General features: G+C 36.9%; 1 protein-coding gene across 4 annotated transcripts in view; it reads left to right on the top strand.

The window, feature by feature from the left end:
* LOC145259918 (aspartyl aminopeptidase-like) overlaps positions 1-21,422 on the top strand; it is a 114,836-nt gene that overhangs the window by 12,498 nt on the left and 80,916 nt on the right. The window contains exon 1 of one of the 4 annotated variants that reach the window (XM_080117874.1): positions 175-312. The exons of 2 other annotated variants lie outside the window; for them this stretch is intronic. In XM_080117874.1, coding sequence (XP_079974000.1) covers positions 190-312 — 123 coding nt within the window. In that variant the 5' untranslated portion in view covers positions 175-189. Of the gene's footprint in view, positions 1-174; positions 313-6,860; positions 7,031-21,422 lie in introns of those variants that run through there. One more of the 4 variants, XM_080117876.1, reaches the window with a different exon arrangement.

The raw sequence follows: 21,422 nt of genomic DNA, 5'->3' as shown, positions 1-21,422 counted from the left end.
GATAATTTGAATTACCTCCCTTTGACTTTTAAACCTTCTTTTTTCTTACCGAACTCTTAGAAAAAAGTCAGAAAAAGATACATCATCGAGATCCACGAGGTCTGTAAGAGTCAGTCAATAAATTATGTTATTCATTTTATATTCCCGCCTTTAGTCTGTTTTATTATAATAAATCTTTCAAAACATTACATGGTATCAGAATTGGAAAAGAAAAAAAAAAAACATGGACATCTTGCTATTACTGATTGCACGCATGCAATATTGGAAGTACCGAGAATCGAAAAGAAAAAGTTTATTTTCTTCACAGAAATAGTAAGTGTGTTTTATTTATATATAAAAAAAAAAAATTCAAACTATGGCTCAAAGAAATTTTAATGCCAATATACCTCCCCCAGCAAAAATGTCTTTGTCACGAAATGTTATGAGCAATTGGAAGAGATTTAGGCGGAATTTTTTTGATTATTCTGTGGCGAGTCGATTGTCAAATGAAGTTGATTCGGAATATAAGACTTTTGTTTTTCTTTCTCTTATTGGTGAGGAATGTTTTGATATTTTTGAAGGGTTGCATTTTAAATCGGAGGATGAGTGAAATAATCTTCAAAAAGTAATAAAAAAAATTTGATGAATTCTTTGTCGGAGAAACACATGAAGCATACGAATCGTACAAATTTCACCTTCGAAAACAAGAACCCAAAGAAAATATAGAAACGTACATAGCGGTTTTACACCAGCTTGCAAAAAGTTGCAATTTTGGACAATTAACGGACAGACTAATTAGGGATCAAGTTGTTGTTGTTGGGGTGAAGGATGATATTTTAAGGAAAAATTTTTAGCAGATAAAACCTTAACCTTAGATAAATGCCTGCAAATTGGTAGAGCACACGAAACTTCAAAACAACAGTCACAGGTTATATCCTCGACACATGAATCAGATACACAAATAAACCGTGTATTTAGAAAAAGCAATTTTCAGAATAAAAATAAAATGACTGAAAGGAAGTGCACACACTGTGGATATTTTACCTCACACTGTAGAGATGACTGTCCAGCGATTCATGCAAAATGCAACAAGTGTAAAAAAACTAGGATACTATGCATCTGAATGCAGAAGTAAATCTATAAGAAGAGTTGCAGAGGAAGAAAATCATTTCTTAGGGTTCGATCTCATTGGGAAATATTAAAAACAGTGAAGAAGAAGAAAAAATTGACTGGAAAGCTAACATAAAAGTCACCACCACAATCTGCAGCAAAATAGTCAACTTCAGGTTAGATATAGGCGCAGATGTGACCGTAGTACCAGACTGGTTCTTTAGAAAAAATTCTATAATAAAGCGGATGGATAAAAGATTATATGGACCAGGTCAGAGCAAAATAAAGGTGATGGGGAAAATAGATGCTACATTCTGTTATGGAGAAAAAATTCACAGCAAGAGCTGTACATTGTTAAAGACTTAAGGGAACCATTGTTGGGTGGACCAGCAATTAAAGTTTTACACTTGTTGAGCAAAATCAACTCTATATAAAGCAGTGATCATAAATACAAACAAAAATTTGCAAAAGTATTTACAGGACTAGGAAAACTGGATCATGTTTATAAAATACATTTGGATAAGACTGCTCAACCTTTTTCAATTACAACTCCCAGATGACTAGCACTTCCTATGAAGCAAAAGGTCCAGGATGAGCTTAAAAGATTAGTAAATGAAGACATCATCTGCCCGATCAAAATGCCTACTGATTGGTGTGCTATTGTAGCGGTTCCAAAGAAGGATGGTAAAATCAGACTTTGTGTTGACTTCACTTGAAACATTTCCCCTACCTTCTTCAGACCAGTTATTAGCTCAACTTGATGGAGCCAAAGTATTTAGTAAACTGGACTGCAACAGTGGATTCCATCTAATTATGCTCAGGTTGAAAAAGAAGTCCTTGTGGTCACTTGGTGTTGTGAAAAATTTGCTGACTTCTTCATTGGACTGCATAAGTTCATAATTGAAACAGATCACAAGCCATTATTAGCATAACTAAAAATTAAATGCCTTGATGAACTGACCCCAAGAATACAGCGTTTCCGTATGCGCCTAATGAGATTCACCTATGAGATTACCCATGCCACTGGGAAAAATCTCATTACAGCAGACACACTGTCTAGAGCTCCAAACAGCCTACCAACCAAACACAAATTCGAGCAGGAGACAGAGACAGACATGTTCATCCGTTCAATTATTAAAAACATCTGTTACTGATAAGAGATTGGAGGAAATAAAAGTGAAACAACACTGATAAAATCTGCAGTCAAATCATGAACTATTACATATATATATATATTATTATATGGCCTGAAACTGTTACGCAAGCCCCTCAACTGAGACCTTACTGGTTTATAAGGCAGTACCTTACAATCTGCCAAGGACTCTTACTATATCAGAGCCGACTCATCATCCCTGCGGATCTTCAAAAAGATATCTTGGATTATCTTCATGAGGAAAACCAAGGTATAGTAAAATGTAGAGCACTGGCACAGAGTAATTTTTGGTCGCCAGGCCTGTCAAAACAAATAGCGGAAAAAATAGAACAATGCAGTATTTGTGAAAAAAGAAGAAAATTTCCACCAGAACCACTATAACCAACCAAGTTGCCTGACTACCCTTGGCAAAAAGTTGCAATGGATTTATTTGAATTGAATGGCCACAAATACCTGATAGTCATCGACTATTAATCAAGATGGATAGAAATATCTCATCTAGAAAATACCCTTGCAGGTTGTATCGTAAACCACTGCAAATCAGTATTTGCTAAGTATGGTATACCTGAAATGATAATAAGTGACAATGGCCTTCAGTTTATATCTAAAGACTTTCTGAAGTTTGCTAAAGTCTATAGCTTTATTCATCTCATTAGCAGCCGACACCATCCATAAGGTAATGGTGAAGCAGAACGCGATGTCCAGACAGTTCAAAATCTTTTTAAAAAGTCAAGTGATCCTTACATTGCTTTACTTAATTACCGCACTACTCCACTACAGCATGGCCAAAGTCCTGCAGAATTGTTGATGCATAGGAAACTTATGACTCGCATTCCAGCACTCCCCCATCAAAATCAAAATTATCCACAAAATTGAAAAATTCAAAGAAGCAGATGTTCAGGTCAAAAGGAAACAAAAGGCGTATTTTGACAAACGTCATAGAACTAGAGAACAAACTCCCGTTACCCAAGGACAGTCAGTTTGGTTGAAAACACCTAAAATGAACCCAGCCAAAGTGGTAGATATTATTACTTTAAGATCAGTCCTGGTTGAGACTGATTCAGGATTATTTTGTAGAATTAGAAGTCATCTTCGAAAAATAAATGAGAAAATCAAGTCTCCTCAAATAGTTACACCGACAGAATTGTCTGTCTTACCAAACACATCCAGAGACATTCCTGAGTACAGCCACAATAATCTTATGGAACAAACTGACCTGACAGATCTTCAGTCAACTCTACACCAGGATATTCAACCTTTTAATTCGGAAAGTCCCAAAGTAAAATATACAAAGAGTGGTAGAAAAGTTTAACCACCAAAGACACTCTCACTATGAATTTGGGACTTGAAAGAAGGATGTAAGATAATTTGAATTACCTCCCTTTGACTGTTAAACCTTCTTTTCTCTTACTGAACTCTTCTTAGAAAAAAGGCAGAAAAAGATACATCATCGAGATCCACGAGGTCTGTAAGAGTCAGTCAATAAATTATGTTATTCATTTTATATTCCCCTTTTAGTCTGTTTTTATTATAACCAATACTTAAAAACATTACAATGCTAACCTGTGGATTAAATAAAGAACCCCATTTGAAATTCCGTGCAGATTCCAGAGTTTGGCATGATACACCCGGAGAAGGTTGGAGATTACATCAACCAAAACGTTGTGCAGAATAACACACAAGATGAGAACAGTGGCTCAAGTAATGCAAATAATCTTGCACGCACCCTTTTTTCCTTGTCTTTATTTACTTGTTTAAATCTGGCATCAATTGAAATTAATGGCTCTTGTCTTGGGGAGGCCTCATGTTTTGACAAGCTTCTGGGCTTGACTTTTACTCCTGATCTTAAGTAGAACACATACATTAAATCCGTTGCGAAAGCTGCTGGAAAAATGGTGGGATCCTTCTATCGATCCAGTAGATATCTCACTGCTGATGCAATTCTCTATCTATATAAGAACCAGGTACGTCCTAGGATGGAGTACTGTTGCCACATCTGGGCAGGAGCTGCTAGAAAGGACTTATCCTGCCTTGATAGAGTTCAAAATAGACTTTGTAGCCTTGTAGGAGATGTCCTTTTCTCTTCCCTGCAACCTCTTTCTCACAGAAGAGATGTTGCGAGTTTGTCTCATGGCAAGTGTTCGTTTGAGCTTCAATCTATGGTCCCCCCTCGCCAAACTTTCACAAGAAACACCCGTCTAGCAGAAATCACTATCAATAATTTCCCCCACACTTTATCTGTACCTAAAACTAAACGTAAATTCTATGAGCAAAACTTCTTTCTTAGAACTGCACGCCTGAGGAATTGTCTTCCGTTTTCCTGCTTTCCAGCTGATTACAATATGATTATCTTCAAGTCTAACGTAAACAAGTTTTTGATGAGCCGTTCCATATAAGTTAACAAATTTACCAAATTTCCATTACTAACAATTACTATATTGTCCAATTTCTACTGTACACTCTTTAACCCTTATCCTCGTGGCCTCAAGGCCTTGATAAGTAAAAAAAAAAAAAAATTGTCGTCCTATGTAAGCTGACTAGACCGCTTTTTTTTTTGCTTTGTTTTTTGTAATATGTGAGTAAAATACAACTCACTCCTAAAGGGTCGCTTTGGATTGGAACAAAAATTAAAATTGCCTCAATCTATAAGAATTTTTCAAACTTCCAAACAGTTTAAAAAGTTTCAAAATATGCAGGTCGATAGAATATTACATTTTTTATTGTTTAGTGATAGTTATTTGCTGTACATTTGTTTCCGCCCCTTTTTTTTTAGTCTAACACTTTTACCCCCCTCTGTCAGAAATTTGACAATTTCATCATGCCTAGCATTATATTGTTTTGGACCAATCAAATTGGCCGATTTTATTGGTCCAAAACAATACAATGATAGGCATAGTGTTATTGTTAATTTTCTGACACTTCTTAATAAGTAAAATGATATGATTGGTTTAAGTAAAAATAAAAAGTAAGTTGCTTGAGAGTAATGCTAAACCTTAAATAATTTGGGTGATTGAAATATGACCCCCCCCACTCCCTCCGCAAAAAAATGCAATTGAAAATTTAATAATAATTACAAAAGAAACAATAAAATGCGATATTGTTAATATAAGCACCATAAAAACATGTGCATTCACAAAAATCTTTACCAAAGTTGCTACAAAAATAGTTGGATCATCATTTTACCATTCCAGAAAGTACTCACTCCCGATGCAATCCTCTACCTGCACAAGGAACAAATATGTCATAAAATAGAGTACTGTTGCCACACCTGGAGAGGAGCTGATAAGAGTACCCGTTTCTGCTTTGACAAAACCGACTTTGAAATCTAGTGGGCAATGACCTTTTTGCTTCTCTTTCTCACAGAAGAGACGTTGTGAGTTTATTTCTGCTCAATCGTTATTTTCATGGCAGGTACACGACTGAGCTTCAATCTATGCCGCCTCCCCATAAAACATTTGCAACAATCGTCAACAATTTTCCTGACTCTGTACCAGTACCTAAAACTAATCGCAAATTCCATGAATAAAGTTAGAGCTCTCCACCTGTGGAACACACTACTGTCATTTTCTACACTAATGTAAATAAGTTTTTGCTGAATTAAATAATTGAGTTTGTATTGTAATCCACAGAGGTACGGAAAAGTTGTCAAAAAACAAATATATAACAAATAAATGTTATCAAAGGCAAGATAAGTTTTTAGTGTTTTTATGTTTTTATTTAATGTAAAATGTTTATTCGGTTCAAAAAACAAGTAATATTGAGCTCTAATGAAGAACAAGAAAAATGACCGCGATGTCTTTGAAATTTCGATAATCACTTTAAAATAAGAAATAAAACAAAATGGTGGTAGAAATCCACCCAATAAATGTTACCCTGACATTCATTATGCGGATTTCTGCCATCATTTTGTTTTATTTCTTATTTTGAAGTGATTATCGAGACTTCAAAGATGTAAAGAGACATTGTGGCTTTTTTCTTGTTGTCCAATAGCGCTCAATATTACTTGTTTTTCAAACCGAATAAACATTTTACATTAAATGAAAACACTAAAAACTTATTCAGTTAGGTAGAAAAGTAACTTGTCTTTATTTGTTATATATTTGTTTTTTGACAACTTTTTCATACTTCTGTGGATTGTAAAACAAACCCAAATAATTAGATAATTAACCCTACCGAAGTTCCACAGTTACCAATCATCACGGTGTTGTCTCATTGTCTAGTTGGTACTCATTAACCCTTAACCTAGAGTGGCCCCAGGGCCTTCCTATTAATTTGCCTCCCCACGAGGGCAGAATTAGACGCAAGGTCGGTTTTTAAAGTGAGGAAAATCCAGCTCCCCAAAAAGAGTACTCTAGATAGGAACAAAAATTTAAATTGTCTCAGTTATTAAGGATTTCTCCTCCATTGGACAGAAAAGTTGAAGTGTAGTATCAGAACAGGTACTACACTTTCTTCTTAGCCACTAAATTCGGTGACCACCGTTTAAAAACAAAAATACATTTTGACGGAGCTCCCATAAAATTAGAATTGTAAACATTCCAAACTTGAGTGTGTATTTTTCTTTCCCTTTTTTTTCTCCTTGTGACATAATAGTCTCGCTCGACCCTCTCCTTTCTCTAGAATAGTTCCACCGCATCCCGCTACGTGGCGTGACAAGATTAGGCTCGCCGCTCGACTATATAAAACAATGCACATGCCATTATTTGCTTTCATTTGTGTAACTTAACTTCTAACCTTGTCTCGTGTGCTGTAATATCTTCTCGAGAGGCTACTCAAACAGTAACCATGGTAAGAAGAAAAAAAAAAAAATACAAAAACATTTTTATTTCATTTTTACAGCTAAATTTTTTTTTTTTTTTTTTAAATAGTTTTTAATTTCACGCCTCACACTATTGGCAAAAGAGAAGGCTCCAAAAACTGACTTCTAATACACGATTGATGTATATATCCATGACGAAACGAAAATATCATATTCTAAAAATTACGTAAATTTGATCAAGTAATTTTATTTTTTATAATGAAAATCATTTTTAAGGGATTAATGAGAATAAATTGTTTGAACTCAGAAATAATGTTAAAAAATATATAATTTAAAGACATTTTTTGGATCCATCTGATGAAATGTTTATACTTTTGAAAAATTATATTCTATGAGGCGTTTTATTTGTACTTATGCAGAATACGAACGGTACTGAAATAACGTTATTTCGAAATTATTATTTAGAAAGCCATTCTTAACATTTGAGGAAAGGTCACTTTGTAACTATTCTGTACTTTAACCCAGCAATTTAATAAAGAAAAGATAACAACTTGAAAATCCTATTAAAAATAACACGGCCCTTAAACTGCACAAATATACCGTTTGTTTGTTTGTTTATGTTGACATGAAATTCTTAATTAAAACATTAAAACTAATTAACTGAAACGATTATTCAAATATAAAAACTAATTTTATGTTTTACATTGATCCCCAAGTAATACAACTAACTTTGAAAGAATAACATGTGATGATGAGATGTTCGATATTAATGCAATTAACACTCTCCTCTCAGGCCTCAGCTACCCCCTACCCTCCCCTATAAAATGAGATTCTACATTTTTTTAGGCGATTACGAATAATACCCTCCAAAATCTAATGGAAAGAAAAAAAATCGTTACTTATGTAAATTACGGATTGTGCTATTTTTTAAAATTTATTTATTTTTTTTTTTTTTAGATAAGATTTTCAAATTAAATTCAGTTTTACAGTATTTTTTGTTTCTTAAACTGTTAGATGAAAGTACAGAGTAGTTTTAAAATCTCCCTTCCCCATGTTAAGGATGGGTTTCTAAATAATAACGTCATTATTTTAGCACGGTCCGTATTCTTCTGCATTAGTAGCAAACATTAAAATTTACAGTGGGGGGGGGGTTCAGTTTCGCATGTAAATGTAACATAAAATGATCGCTTTTAAAAAAATTATTTTAGCTGATTGCGTGTGGTTTTTGCCACCTTGTCAATCAAACTTAGGGTTAGTGGTCACCCCCCCCCCCAAAAAAAAATAAAACTACCACTTTTTTATGCCTGCTTTCGGTGACTCAAATAAACAAATCAATCGCAAACATTTGAAATTAAAGAAAATTCGTCTGCTGCATAATGCTTTTTATTTTTCCGAATTGAAAAAAACATTGTTTATTTTTTTACGTCTACTTAAAATTTTCATTGACTTTATCATAAACTTTTTATTTTCGCATTATTTTAATTTTATTTCTACTTTTCAACTTTTTCAAAAAAAAAAAAAAAAAAAGATGAATGTTAAAATGTGATAGTGTAACTTAATCTTTTCTTGGTTCTCAAGTAGCTCGATGTCTTCCTGATTGTACTTTCGCTTTTTCTCGCTCACATGCCCCTATTTCGAATTTGTAGCAGTAGCCCGGCATCAGTGGATTTTTTTTTGTATCAAAACGGCCAACAGTTTTTTTTTTTTTTTTTTTTTTTTTAAGTTTAACCTCTTTCCATTGCACAATAAAAATAATTAAAACAAAAAATAATTTTTCTTATTTCAAATTATTTAATCAAGTAAAAATGCCATTTTTTACTTGATTACCAAATTTAAAAAGCTGTTTTTTTTTTCAACGTATTTTAAAGTTAAATTCAGCCTTTTCGATATTTTTTGTTTATCAAATTGTTAGGAAATTATTTTTCGAGAATAACCTTTGAAATGTAGTAATCAAGTAAAAAAAAAAAAATGGATTTTTTGCTTTATTAAATAATTCTAAATAAGAAAAATGTGTAGACCTGAATGAGCTTGCCCTCCTTTCTATTTTTATTTTCGTTTCTTTTTCAATTTTTTCAGCGGATTATTATCGAATAATGGGTACTAGTCTACCAGAATTAAAAAAAAAAAAAAAATTAATCAATATTTAAATATTTGTAGGGGTGCTCAGTTTCTATACAACGTTCCAGTAAATCGATCACCCAATTTTGAACCACTCGACGCCATGTTTGTTTTCGCGTGCGCGCAAAAATAAATACGCGCGTGCGAAAATAAACATGACGACCAGTGAAAAAAAAATGATCTGGGGAAAACTTCGTTGACAGCGTTGGAGCAAAGGATAAACATTTACAAATTCTAAAATTGAATTTACTATCTTTAATAAAGATTCTTTATTATTTAATTTATATTAAATTAATTCGTATATTGAGAAATTACAACTTATTTTATCTGAAATATTTTTAATTAAGGATTTTAATTAAAAAAAATAGAAGCTAATCTTATAAGAAAAAATTCAAACTATTTTTTTATTTTCACTTTTGGAAAAACATTCTTTTCCAAGAAATTAAAAAAATTTTAACTGACAATTTAGATTTTTTTTTTTCTTTTCCAATTTGTAACAAAATAAACATTTGAAAACTATATAGCAATATTTTTTTTTATATCGATTTCAAACGAATAATATTCATAATTTTGAGTTAGTCATTCTTGTTTATAAAGATGGCGACTATATTTTCCGGATAAGTTTGCATTTCGACATTTCACGTGTACGAAAAAAAAAAAAAAAAAAAAATTTGCTGTAACTCAGTATTTTTAAATTAATTTTCTGTTTTTGGATATCTGATAGTAGCGGGTCGGGTCGCGATACCAAATTAAGACTGAATTTGAAACGCTAAATCGCCCCAAATTCACTAGCTACATTTTATTTCTTCATTGTACACTATTAATTTTTTAGACAGTTTTTTGCAGTTTACGGACCGTGCTGAAATAACATTATTTTAAAGTCCATACTTAACATGAGAAAGGGGTTTGTTAACTATTCTGTGCTTTCACCTGTACCAACCGCTATGCCCGCATAGCGGTTGGTACACACCTAACAATTTAATAAACATAGAGGCTGTTGCAATATTTTTGACTTGTAATGGGGTATATATTTAATTGCTGCCCACATCAGCAATATGTGGCACAAGGCCGGAAAGTGGAAACCCTGCAGGCTCCCCTAAAGGAGGGGCACTCCTGCAATTTTAAAAATTGCCTGAGTAACCCCATTGGCATTCCCCGGTCGGGGTGCCTCAGGCAGCAAGCAATAAACTTGCCCCACCGGAAAGCCCGGTGGCAAGGCCTGGGAGGGTGGACCTCCTAGGTATTACCCAGGCGGTGTACCTCAGTCCAACAGGTGCTGGGCCGGTTCCCGGCCCCTCACCTGTTGGGCTGAGTGTCAAGTGACGAATCCTTGACTTGTACTACCCTGTCTCCCTGCAGCCGAAGCCGCTAGGAGACACATCCCATCACACTGGAAGTATAATGGGGACTTGTAATGGGGTATTTATTTAAATGCTTCCCACATCAGCATTATGTGGCACAAGGCCGGAAAGTGGGAACCCCGCAGGCTCCCCTAAAGAAGGGGCACTCCTGCAATTTTAAAAATTGCCTGAGTAACCCCGTCGGCATTCCCCGGTCGGGGCGCCTCAGGCAGCAAGCAATAAACTTGCCCCACCGGAAAGCCTGGTGGCAAGACCTGGGAGGGTGGACCTCCTAGGTATTACCCAGGCGGTGTACCTCAGTCCAACAGGTGCTGGGCCGGTTCCCGGCCCCTCACCTGTTGGGCTGAGTGTCAAGTGACGAATCCTTGACATGTACTACCCTGTCTCCCTGCAGCCGAAGCCGCTAGGAGACACATATCATAAGAGGTTTAATGGGGTAGGTATTTAGGTATTTATTTGCTTCCCCACGTAAGCAAAATATGACCCAAGGTCGGTTTTTATGTGAGGTGAAGGGGAGGGAGGGGAAGGGGATGATACATATAGGGTTGCCCCTACATGTACCAACAACCAATTGCCACAAGGGCAATGGTCACAAAGTGCAACATCTGCCGGAACAGATACTACACTTTGCTCCCAGCAAAAGTGCTCACAGAATGGGGTATGATCCCACACAGTCGGACGATTCCATTTATAAACGATGCTGCTAGGAACTGACGAATCAAATTAATTCACGTTCTGCTACCAACCAATCAGAAACCAGAATTGCTTCATAAATATTAAACCTTTTCTGGAGCAATTTCACATGTTCCCCCCCACCCCCCACCCCCGTCTCAACACGGTAAGAATATTTTGCTCTATGGAACTGTCTACTGCAAACCAGTCACCTCTCAAGACTTGTTTAAAACAACGAACCATCTGAAACTTTTCTGAAACTAAACATGGCTTACACTTCTAGAGAGGCAATTTACAATATAGACAACAAAACTAACAAGTACTAAATATATATATATATATATTTTTTTTTAAATTAATTTTCTCCCCAAACAAGGCATAGTGCCACTTCGAAGTAGAGGGCTACTATCGGGGACATAAGTTGCAGGGGCATTATTAAGGGAGATGAGTATCAAGATGTTTGTTCACATTACACTTTAACTTCTGCATGTCAGTACAGTTGGGAAAGCAGAATCCCGGAAGAGAGTTCCAAAAACTTGCAGTTCTGGGGAAGAAACTATTGGAGTAAAAGTCTTTCTTACACCTAGGGATCTCTATTGTAAAGGGGTAGGACTTAGTTGCTTGTCGGGTGTAGTCACGTCGAGGGGGTACAAGTGCTTGTAGTTAGTCAGAGCATTCACTATTAAAGTACTTGTAGAACAGGCAGAGGGATGCAACATTCCATCGATGGGACAGAGGCTGAAGCCTAGATGATAGTTCAGGACCTATCAGGTTGGCGAACAGTACTCCATACATGGGCGAATGGTGACCTTATAGAGGTAAAGGATACTTTGAGGTGTAAGTAGTTTTCTAGCACAGTAGAGAGAGCCCACCTTCTTTGCAGCAGCCTTGGCACTGCTCTCGATGTATCTATTCCAGTTCATGTTCCCTGTAAACGTTAGGCCGAGCAGTTTAAAGGAAGTACTTTAAGGTAATGTGTTCTTGGCCATTGCTATTGGTGGTAGAGAAGGTTTGTTGTAATTATTGAAGGAAACAAGCTTAGTCTTGGCAGCATTGAATGTGACCATCCAGTTTTGTCCCCATTCCACTACAGATTGGAGGTCATCCTCTAGTGTTTCTGCGATTTCCTTAGATATGTGTTCATTTGTTTTCCCCTCGTGCCTGTTATAGAGAGTGGTGTTATCGGAAAATATACCCATCTCTGAAACAATTTTATCAGGGGGGGGTCATTTATGAATATCAGGAATAATAAAGGTCCAAGGATAGACCCTTTGGGTACTCCCGCATTTATATCATATTGTTTAGATGTACGACCGTTGAGGACAACAATATGATTAACGTTCTGCTAGATCTACAGCAGATGTGCTTACGGTTATCTCCTAGGATTAGCGAATTTCTCAATGGAGGCAACCTTTCTAGGGTAATTGCTCTTGACATATCAAAAGCCTTTGATAGGGTATGGCATAAAGGTTTACTTCACAAGATCTCCAGCTATGGTATAGCTGGAAATGTCTTAATTATCAAATCATTTCTCTCTGATAGGTTCATAAGAGTAGTAGTTGATGGGCAGAAATCAGAAGCTTACAGTAATGCTGGAGTCCCTCAGGGGTCCATCCTGGGTTCAACTCTCTTCTTGATTTACATTAATGATCTTCCAAATCACATCCTTACATCATTCGTAGACATTTATGCTGATGACACTACCATTTATGGTAGCACATCTAAGACCGTAAACGACCAAGTTCTCTCTGATTCTCTCTCCTCTGATCTTGAGCATGTGGTACAATGGGGAAAGGAATGGCTGGTTACTTTTAATGCATCTAAAACCAAGCTTCTATTTTTACATCAACAACACTCTGATCCCCATCTGGCATCAATTGAAATGAATGGCTCTCGTCTTTGGGAGGCCTCATATTTTGACAAGCTTCTGGGCTTGATCTTTACTCCTGATCTTAAATGGAACACGTACATCAAATCTGTTGCCAAAGACGCTGGAAAAATGATGGGATCCTTCTATCGATCCAGTAGATATCTCACTGCTGATGCAGTTCTCTATCTATATAAGAGCCAAGTTTGCCCAAGAATGGAGAGCTGCTAGAAAGGACTTATTCTGCCTTGATAGAGTTCAAAATAGACTTTGTAGCCTCATAGATGTCCTTTTTCTTCCCTGTAACCTCTTTCTCACAGAAGAGATGTTGCGAGTTTGTCTTTGCTTTATCGTTATTTTCATGGCAAGTGCTCGACTGAGCTTCAATCTATGGTCCCCAGTTGCCAAACTTTCACAAGAAACCCTTGTCTAGCTGAAAACACTATTAATAATTCCCCCCACTCTTTATTTGTGCCTAAACATAAATGTAGATTCCATGAACAAAGCTTTCTTAGAACTGCACGCCTATGGAACTGTCTTCCTTTTCCTGCTTTCCAGCTGACTATAATATGGTTGTCTTCAAGTCCAATGTAAACAAGTTCTTGATAAGCCGTTCCCATTAAGTTAACTGAATTTCCATTACTGACAATTACTATATTGTTCAATTGACTACTATACACTCTTTAACCCTTATCCTCGAGTGGCCCCTGGGCCTTGATAAGTGGTGATGCCTATGTATATAAAAAAAAAAGTTTGCATTTACCATATGTGTAAAACCGTCCATATGCATATTAAGAAAACTACATGCAAAACAAAAATTTAGGCAACTGAAATAGAAAATTTAAAAAATATATTTTAAACTGCCGTATAATTATTGTTAATGAATAGTGGTGATTGTATGATAAAACCCATATGGTCTCCTGTGGTCTTTCACCAACCCCAAACGTTTCCATGGCCTTGTTTTTCATTTTCTCTTCTGGTCTTATCTCTCACATTATTGGCTGTTGAAGAGACATGCACAGGTTCACAAGTATAAAAATAAAAAAAAAAGCACAAACTTTGACGTATTATACAAATATCAGTTGTATTCTTGGTGTGTGTGTGATACTATCGACCCTCTGAACACTAAGGTCCAGATTTACGTCTTGTTGAGGCCATGTTCATCAGTCAGAAGATCAATTCATTTCCTTATCTCGACATCATAAAGATCTCTTGATCTTACCCGAGCCACATCTGCTGTTGAACTATTGATCTTCTTTGTCCCAATCATCATGATACATTGACCAACAACTCCACCTCAGCTTCCTCTTGTGTTCCCATCCATTGTCATCTCACCAACTCCATTTCTTATACCTTTGTTTATCTGATAAACTCATTTCTTCTTTTGCTATACTTTTTCCTCTTTGCGTTTTTCTTCCTAACACTTGATGGCGTGAGAAGCAACGTTGATAGTATTACAATTGTATGAAGTCATGGCTGAAAGTTGGAAATATCTTATTTTAAGAATGAAACTAAATCCTCGTCTATGCCCCCCCTCCCAATAATGTAATAAACCTTAAATTTTAAACAGTTTCTAGAATCAAAATAATCTAATAGATTTTGATCAAAATTGAAATAAAAATTCTTGACATAAGGTTTAGGATCATATGTTGATTTTAATCTTAAGGAGATATAAAAGTGGTGCAAAACTGCTCCATTCATTTTTACCTGTCGTGGATCGAGTATTCTTCTAGTATGTATACATGTGTCTGTGCGTGTACATATTTAAGGAATATATAAAAAAACGAACAAAAATATTTTTCAAATTTTAATGGATTTGTTTACTCTAGGTGTAGAAGTTCTTATATCCGGAAATTTCAAAGTAATAATCATCATCAACGATTTCTTCATCTTTTAAACTGTAGTAGGATGCAGTAATTCTACTCCACTCATAAAACAAATGTCATTGGGCAAAGTGAGTTTTACTTTGAGAAGCATTGTTAAAAAAAAGTTTGAAAGATTAAGTAGGCTGGTCGTTTGTGTGTGTGTGTGTGTGTGTGTATATGTATATATATATATATATATATATATATATCTAAGATCTGTGACTTACTTGTAGTTTCATTAAATACTTTTATATGCAAAATCCGATCCTGCATTTTGCTAATTCCTGCCCTCTGATGAGAAGGAGAGTATTTCTTCGAAACTCCGCGGATTAAGGACTATCCACTTATCTTGTGCTTCCTTTTTTAAAATTAAATATGTTTTTAACTCTTTTTCAGGATGTCTTTTAACATGTTTTATTAATCATTTGTTCATATTATAAGCTCTATTTCCTTTTCGGTTTTATTGAGCTTTTACATCTGGCGGAGTTTATTTTACTTGTAAATATTAACTCTTTAATATTTATAATATATTTTAAGTTTACCATTTTGATTACCTTGGTAAACTTATTGTAATTTTTTATTTTTATATATATACTTGTTTATTGTTGTATAAACATGTTTACATCCCGCTGCTACAAACAGCCATTTGTTTTAATCAACCAACAGATATCATCAGGCAGCGACTTGACTATTCAAATGTTCAATGAATAATGAATTTTTTAGGTAGGAACTCTTTAAATGTTGGAGTTAAAAAACAAATGGCTGTTTGTAGCAGCGGGATGTAAACATGTTTATATAACAATAAACAAGTATTATTAGCTCTTTTTATTGAGCACTATTTAACAACCTCATTGAATTCACTAGTCTATTACTTTTGAATAACAGAAACCCGAGTATATATATATATATATATATATATATATATATATATATATTAGCACCCACGCTTTTTTCAATTTACTTTGCCACAATGCTTGTTTATGCTTTTAAAGATAGTGATGTGGGTGATGTCTTTGCATTTTTCAGCTTCTGGTAGGCCATTTAATCTTCGATGTTTGAGTACAAAGTCAAAAACTTTCCACGCTATCATTTGTGAATTGTTGACTGCATATGATGCAGATCTTGTTGCACACACAGGGGAGGACACGCATCTTACGATGGATGAATTCTCAAATGCTTGCAAAGCTTTTGGTCTGACCATTAGTTTGAAGAAAACTTATGTATTGTCTAACTGGCGTGCCATATATGGAACCAATTACTTTGGTTAACGGGAGGAGATTGAAGATCACGGATACCGTTAATAGTATGCAGAGTAGAGATGGAACCTAAATGCTGAAATAACTTGCAGGATAACCCAAGCAAGCTTTGCTATTGGTAAGCTTGAAAAATGTGTCTGGTCAGCTGGAGGAATTAGTGTGAAGACAAAGATCAGTGTGTATGAGGCATGTGTCCTGACTTGTCTATTGTATGTATTAGAAACATAGAATATATACCAAAGGCATCTTAATGCTCTTTGCATTAAAGTGCATTTGTAAAATACTGAACATCAGTTGGAAGTCCTTTACTCCTGACACTGCCATCCTTGAACAATCCAACAGCTGTCGCATAGAAATGCAGATTGTCAAAAATCAAATGTGGTGGACTGGACACTTAGTAGGGATGAGAGATGCAAGGATACCAAAACAACTGCTTTATGGTGAGCTTTCCATAAGAAAGAGACTACAGCATAAATTTGTGAAAAAGGTTTAAGGATAAGCTTATGTTATTGGAAATTGATGTGAATGAGGTTCAAATTGTGGATCGAAATAATTGGAGAAAAGTGATCTTGCTCAGGGATCCATCCCAGGGCAAGTCACCAAGCGAGTGATCACATTGCTGAGGAAAGGTGACGGGCATGGTGGGGAAGAGTTAGACAATTAAAGGCCCATAACTCTGCTAAGCAGTTGAAGATTTTGGCCAAGGTCCTGTCGAATCAGCTGCAGATTGTTATCGGTGAGTTGGTTGAACCGGAACAGAACTACACTGTGAAGGGGAGATCGATTCAGAACAACTTGCACCTGATACACACGATTCTAGAGGGAGGGATAGATGACGACACGGAAGCCGCGCTGATCAACTTAGATCAGTCCAAAGCTTTCGATAGGGTCGACCATCGTTTCTTGGCGTCTGTCTTAGAGGCCGCTGGTTTTAAACCTGACTTCTGCAAGTGGATCTCCATGATGTATCGACAGCCCACAGCTGTCGTGCAAGTCAAAGGAAAGTGCTCAAAACCCTTTATCTCTCGGTCAGTTCGTCAGGGTTGTCCACTGTCGCCCCTGCTCTATGTCCTGACTTTGGAGTCCCTGCTCCACAAGCTGAGACGTGGGGAGGCAAATTCTGCCCGGCGCGGAATTGCAATACCCGGTGGCTCAGCTGCCAAGGCATCCGCTTTTGCCGATGAAGTAACGGTCTTTGTGTCGAGCTTCAAAGACAATGAGATCGTGTCGGAGGCGCTCGCTCGGTACGAAAGAATTACAGGGACTAAGATAAACTCCAGAAAGTCAGTAGGACTGCAGTTGGGCACCTGGAGTGGCAGCGCCAATCTCCCGGGGTCCTTCAGCTGGACGGATGGCCCGGTTCGGATGCTCGGCGTGTGGTTCTCCAGCTTGACAAAAATTGGTTGGAGGTACAGTCAAAGGTGGAGGCTGCAGTCAATTTGTGGCTTCCTAGGAAATTTTCCTTAAAGGGTAGAGCTGAGGTGTGCGCCACTTACGTCTTTCCTCTCATACCTTTACCGACTGGCCGTACTTCCCCTGTCTGCACAACACCTAACAGCTCTCGGCGAACTCTTGTCCTCACTTCTTTGGGACAGAGGAAGACACTGGGTGTGCATTCAACGTCCGTGTGAGGGAGGCTTAGGAATGCCGGACTTGAAGTGTCATCGAGATGCTGAGAGACTGGCCTACCTGAGCCATTATATGCAAGATGACCAACCGTGGCATCCTGTGGTTACTGCCGCCTTCCCCGACCTCATTCTCGACCCTTCTATCGAGAGCCGTCGCAGGCTGCGGGGAGAATCTGCCTACATGAAAGAGTGCCGAGCCGCGCTAAAACGACTACCAAGGTCAAACAACCTTGTGACTGCTACCCGTAGGGAACTCCACAGGGATCTAGTGAAGGGGGTCGCCAACGACCCGCTATGCGCGCGTTTGGGTTGGCAGCAGAGTGAGATCTGCTCCGAGTGGAGCTGGGCGCCAGGTTCGAGTCATTTGAAGAATTCGGAGTTCTCTCTGACCCGGCGATTGGCCCGAAATGCACTTCCACTCAACAACATACAATGCAGTTCCGGGTTTTTGGAGTCGCCTGATTGTCTCAGTTGTGGAACAACAACCATAGAAATGACTGATCACGCTTTCTTCGATTGCCGCGAACTCCACTGGTACTAGTCGTATGTCAGCGAGGTGACGGCTCGCATCTATCCTGAGTGTCCTCGCCCAATTACCGTATCCGTTGTCGTGAACAACGTGAAGCCGCTTTGGGACCGGGAAAGACAAATGTTCTACGTTACAATCCTGGCCATGGCGAGAATGGTTATTTGGACGTTGCGCCTGCAAGGTTGCCTAGGGGGTGTTGTCTTTTTGTGTTCAGGATCTGATCGCTTTCTTTAAACACCAACTACGGGTGAAGATCAGATGTGATAGAAGAAGGCTGTATCGTGCGGCATTTGACAGAAGATGGATACATGTAGCAAGTCTATGTGTATGAAGAGGAGCTAAATTTCAATATGTGTTCCCTGCCTAGGTGTGGAACGCGCAGTTCCGTAAAGTAAAATTAAACAAGTAGCCTCTCAGCTAGCTGAGTGTGTGTTCCATCCTTCCCCGATTAGAAGATCCCCACCCACACCTACTTGCAATTTTTGTTTTCACCCCTTCCTCTAAATTTCACCCATCTTGGAGAGAAAGAAATACAAACTAACCCCCATCCCTTACCCACAAAATTTTCTTTTCTCCATTCACCACTATCTAGACGGCATCCCCACTTAGACTGACCTGCGGAAGCGAGGTTCCTTTTACAAACCTAGTGGAACGAGCAGTCTATCAACTAGACGAGGTTGGGAGGGTCCTACTAATCACCTTTTGTTTTTTTCTTCTGCCCTCAACACAAATGAATTATTGTACCATTTTTATTGTCATCTTTTTTGTTTTTACATGTCAATAAAAAATGTTTTAAAATTGGGAGTAAGTAGGATGTCCCCCAGTACGAAAGGGTGAATGCGGTATTATGGTGAAAGAAGATACTAGCTGGGAGAAACTTTTGATTTTGTTTAGTTCTGGAATGACAAGGATGACCAACGACCCCCACAATCCCCCCTTTTGAGTTGGCCATGTGCCTAAGTTTTTTGTTCATTGTTGATTTTCACTGTACTTTTAACATGAATAAAGGATTTAATATCTTAAAGTGTAGTATCTGTTCCGGCAGATACTGCAAGCAAAGACCATGTCAATGTAGGGGAAACCTTTCATACCAATTGTCACTATCCAGCTCCCCTACTCCCCGAGGAGTTGGTCCCCATTTCCCCTTCACTCCTCACTTTAAAAATCGACCTTGTGCCTAATTTGCTCGGTGGGGGAGCAAATAAATACCGACACTGTTCTCGGCAATTGCGCCGCGAACGTAAGCGATCAGCTTTAATGTGAGGAAAATTCCTTATATCAGACGATTGCTATTCAATTTGGACAATCACTTTTTATGGGGAGCTGGTTTGCTCCCCAACATCTTGGGGAAACAAAACCAGCCAAAGTTGGGTAAAAAAAACAAAAAAAAACCTGCCCCGCAGTAAATGTTAACTCCGTTACTTCTATTTGACCTCATTAATGAGGTCAAATAGAAGTAACAATGTTAACTTTAATGCGGGCACCTGTCAATTCAAACATCTTTCCGTTACTATTTCTTGGTCGGCAAACGGCTAATGTCGCACGTTTTATTTTTTTTCCACACTTTATTATTTTCCAACTGCGCCTCAAGGCATCGACTTCGATTCTTTCTACTTACCTACCAAAACGATTTTTTTAATTATTCTTTTGTTTTGATTTACCCAAAACCACACACACCTCCAAACACTCGGGCAACGCCGGGTACCCCCCCCCTCGCTAGTCATATATAAACGAGATTTGAAAATAAATTACAAAATTAACCATCAAAAATTCAAATGACTAATTATAATCCTTAACTCATGAATTTTCAAAGATGAACTATTTTTATCAGAGGATAAGCATTAGTAAAAAAAAAAAAATTCATCATTGGTTAGCATAAATTTGAAAGTGTATGTGTGTGTGTATATATATATATATATAGCATTTTTGTGAACTAAAAGGTATTTTTAATAAAATTAAATAAAGTGTTAAAGTAAATGATCAAATACTTGATCAATCAAGTTGTATTCCGTAAGGTTCAAAAGGAAGAATTTGGAATCTGAAGTGAGAATGGATTATAGTGAAATTTAAAAAGTTAAGTAAATTTGAAAATATCTATGAAATTGTACTTTGTAAAGTTCAAAATAAAGAAAATTCAGTTGTGTATGTGGTATCCTTATAGAAAGAAAAGTTAAAGAATTTACACTGAAGTAGACTAAAAAGGAATCCAAAAAATATTATTTCGAGCTGCATTCTCTTCTCTCGTACATGAGCTGAACATTATGTATCCAGTTTCCCCTTCTCTGTATTCGTCACATGATCAACAATCGCTCCTCTTTATCAGCCTGCTTGTTGATTTGTTACCTCTGATTTATAGATTATTTATTTTAAAAAATACAGAAAAAAAATTAAACTATGTAGTTTAAAAAGCAAAACAAAATAGACAACACAACGTTGGCTAGGCACAGAAAGTTATTTATTTAAAAAAATGTTTTTTGTTTGATCTGTTTTTCACAGTTGGTGACCTCTTGATAAGAAACCAATAATACAATCTCAAATGATAAAAAAAAAAAATAGAATGTTTTAAAATCATCAGTAAATCCAACAAAGATTTTATTTGATCAAATCTTTTAGATAAGGTATTATTTATGTGTCACCATGACAACAACCAAAATGGAGTGTGAAATGTGTCAGAAAAATTTATTTTATTTTATTTAGCACAATGGCAATGGAATAACCTATCAAGCATCTATAATATAGATCTCACCTATATGTATGTATGTTTGTATGTCTGCCAAAAACTTTTGACAGAGGTGACCGATTTTCACAAGATCAGTATCCTTTTGAAACTTAACCCTTCAGATGACAAATATCGAAAAATTGGCCAAAAGCATTAATTTGTTCACTGGGCATTTTTCTATAGGGAGGGATCGCTTTTTTCGCCAATATTTTCAAAAGTCACCCCGTCTTTTTGGTTGACTGGACTTAATTTAAGTCACGTCCGGTTTGGCGATGGGTGCAACAGCAAAGATGTCATTTTTTTTTTTTGTTTTGTTTCATGTTCTTTTTCTCCTTCACAGTACGGGTTTGAGCCTGCCACTTTTTTTTGCTCAACCAACACCCTTACACACACCTCCACTTTCTTT

The sequence above is a fragment of the Euprymna scolopes genome, chromosome 35, assembly GCF_053919585.1.
Source record: "Euprymna scolopes isolate OS-2025 chromosome 35, ASM5391958v1, whole genome shotgun sequence".
NCBI classification, from domain to species: Eukaryota; Metazoa; Mollusca; class Cephalopoda; order Sepiida; family Sepiolidae; genus Euprymna; species Euprymna scolopes.
The sequence above is the reverse complement of the archived record's forward strand: the minus strand, read 5'-3'. Positions and strand labels throughout refer to the sequence as shown.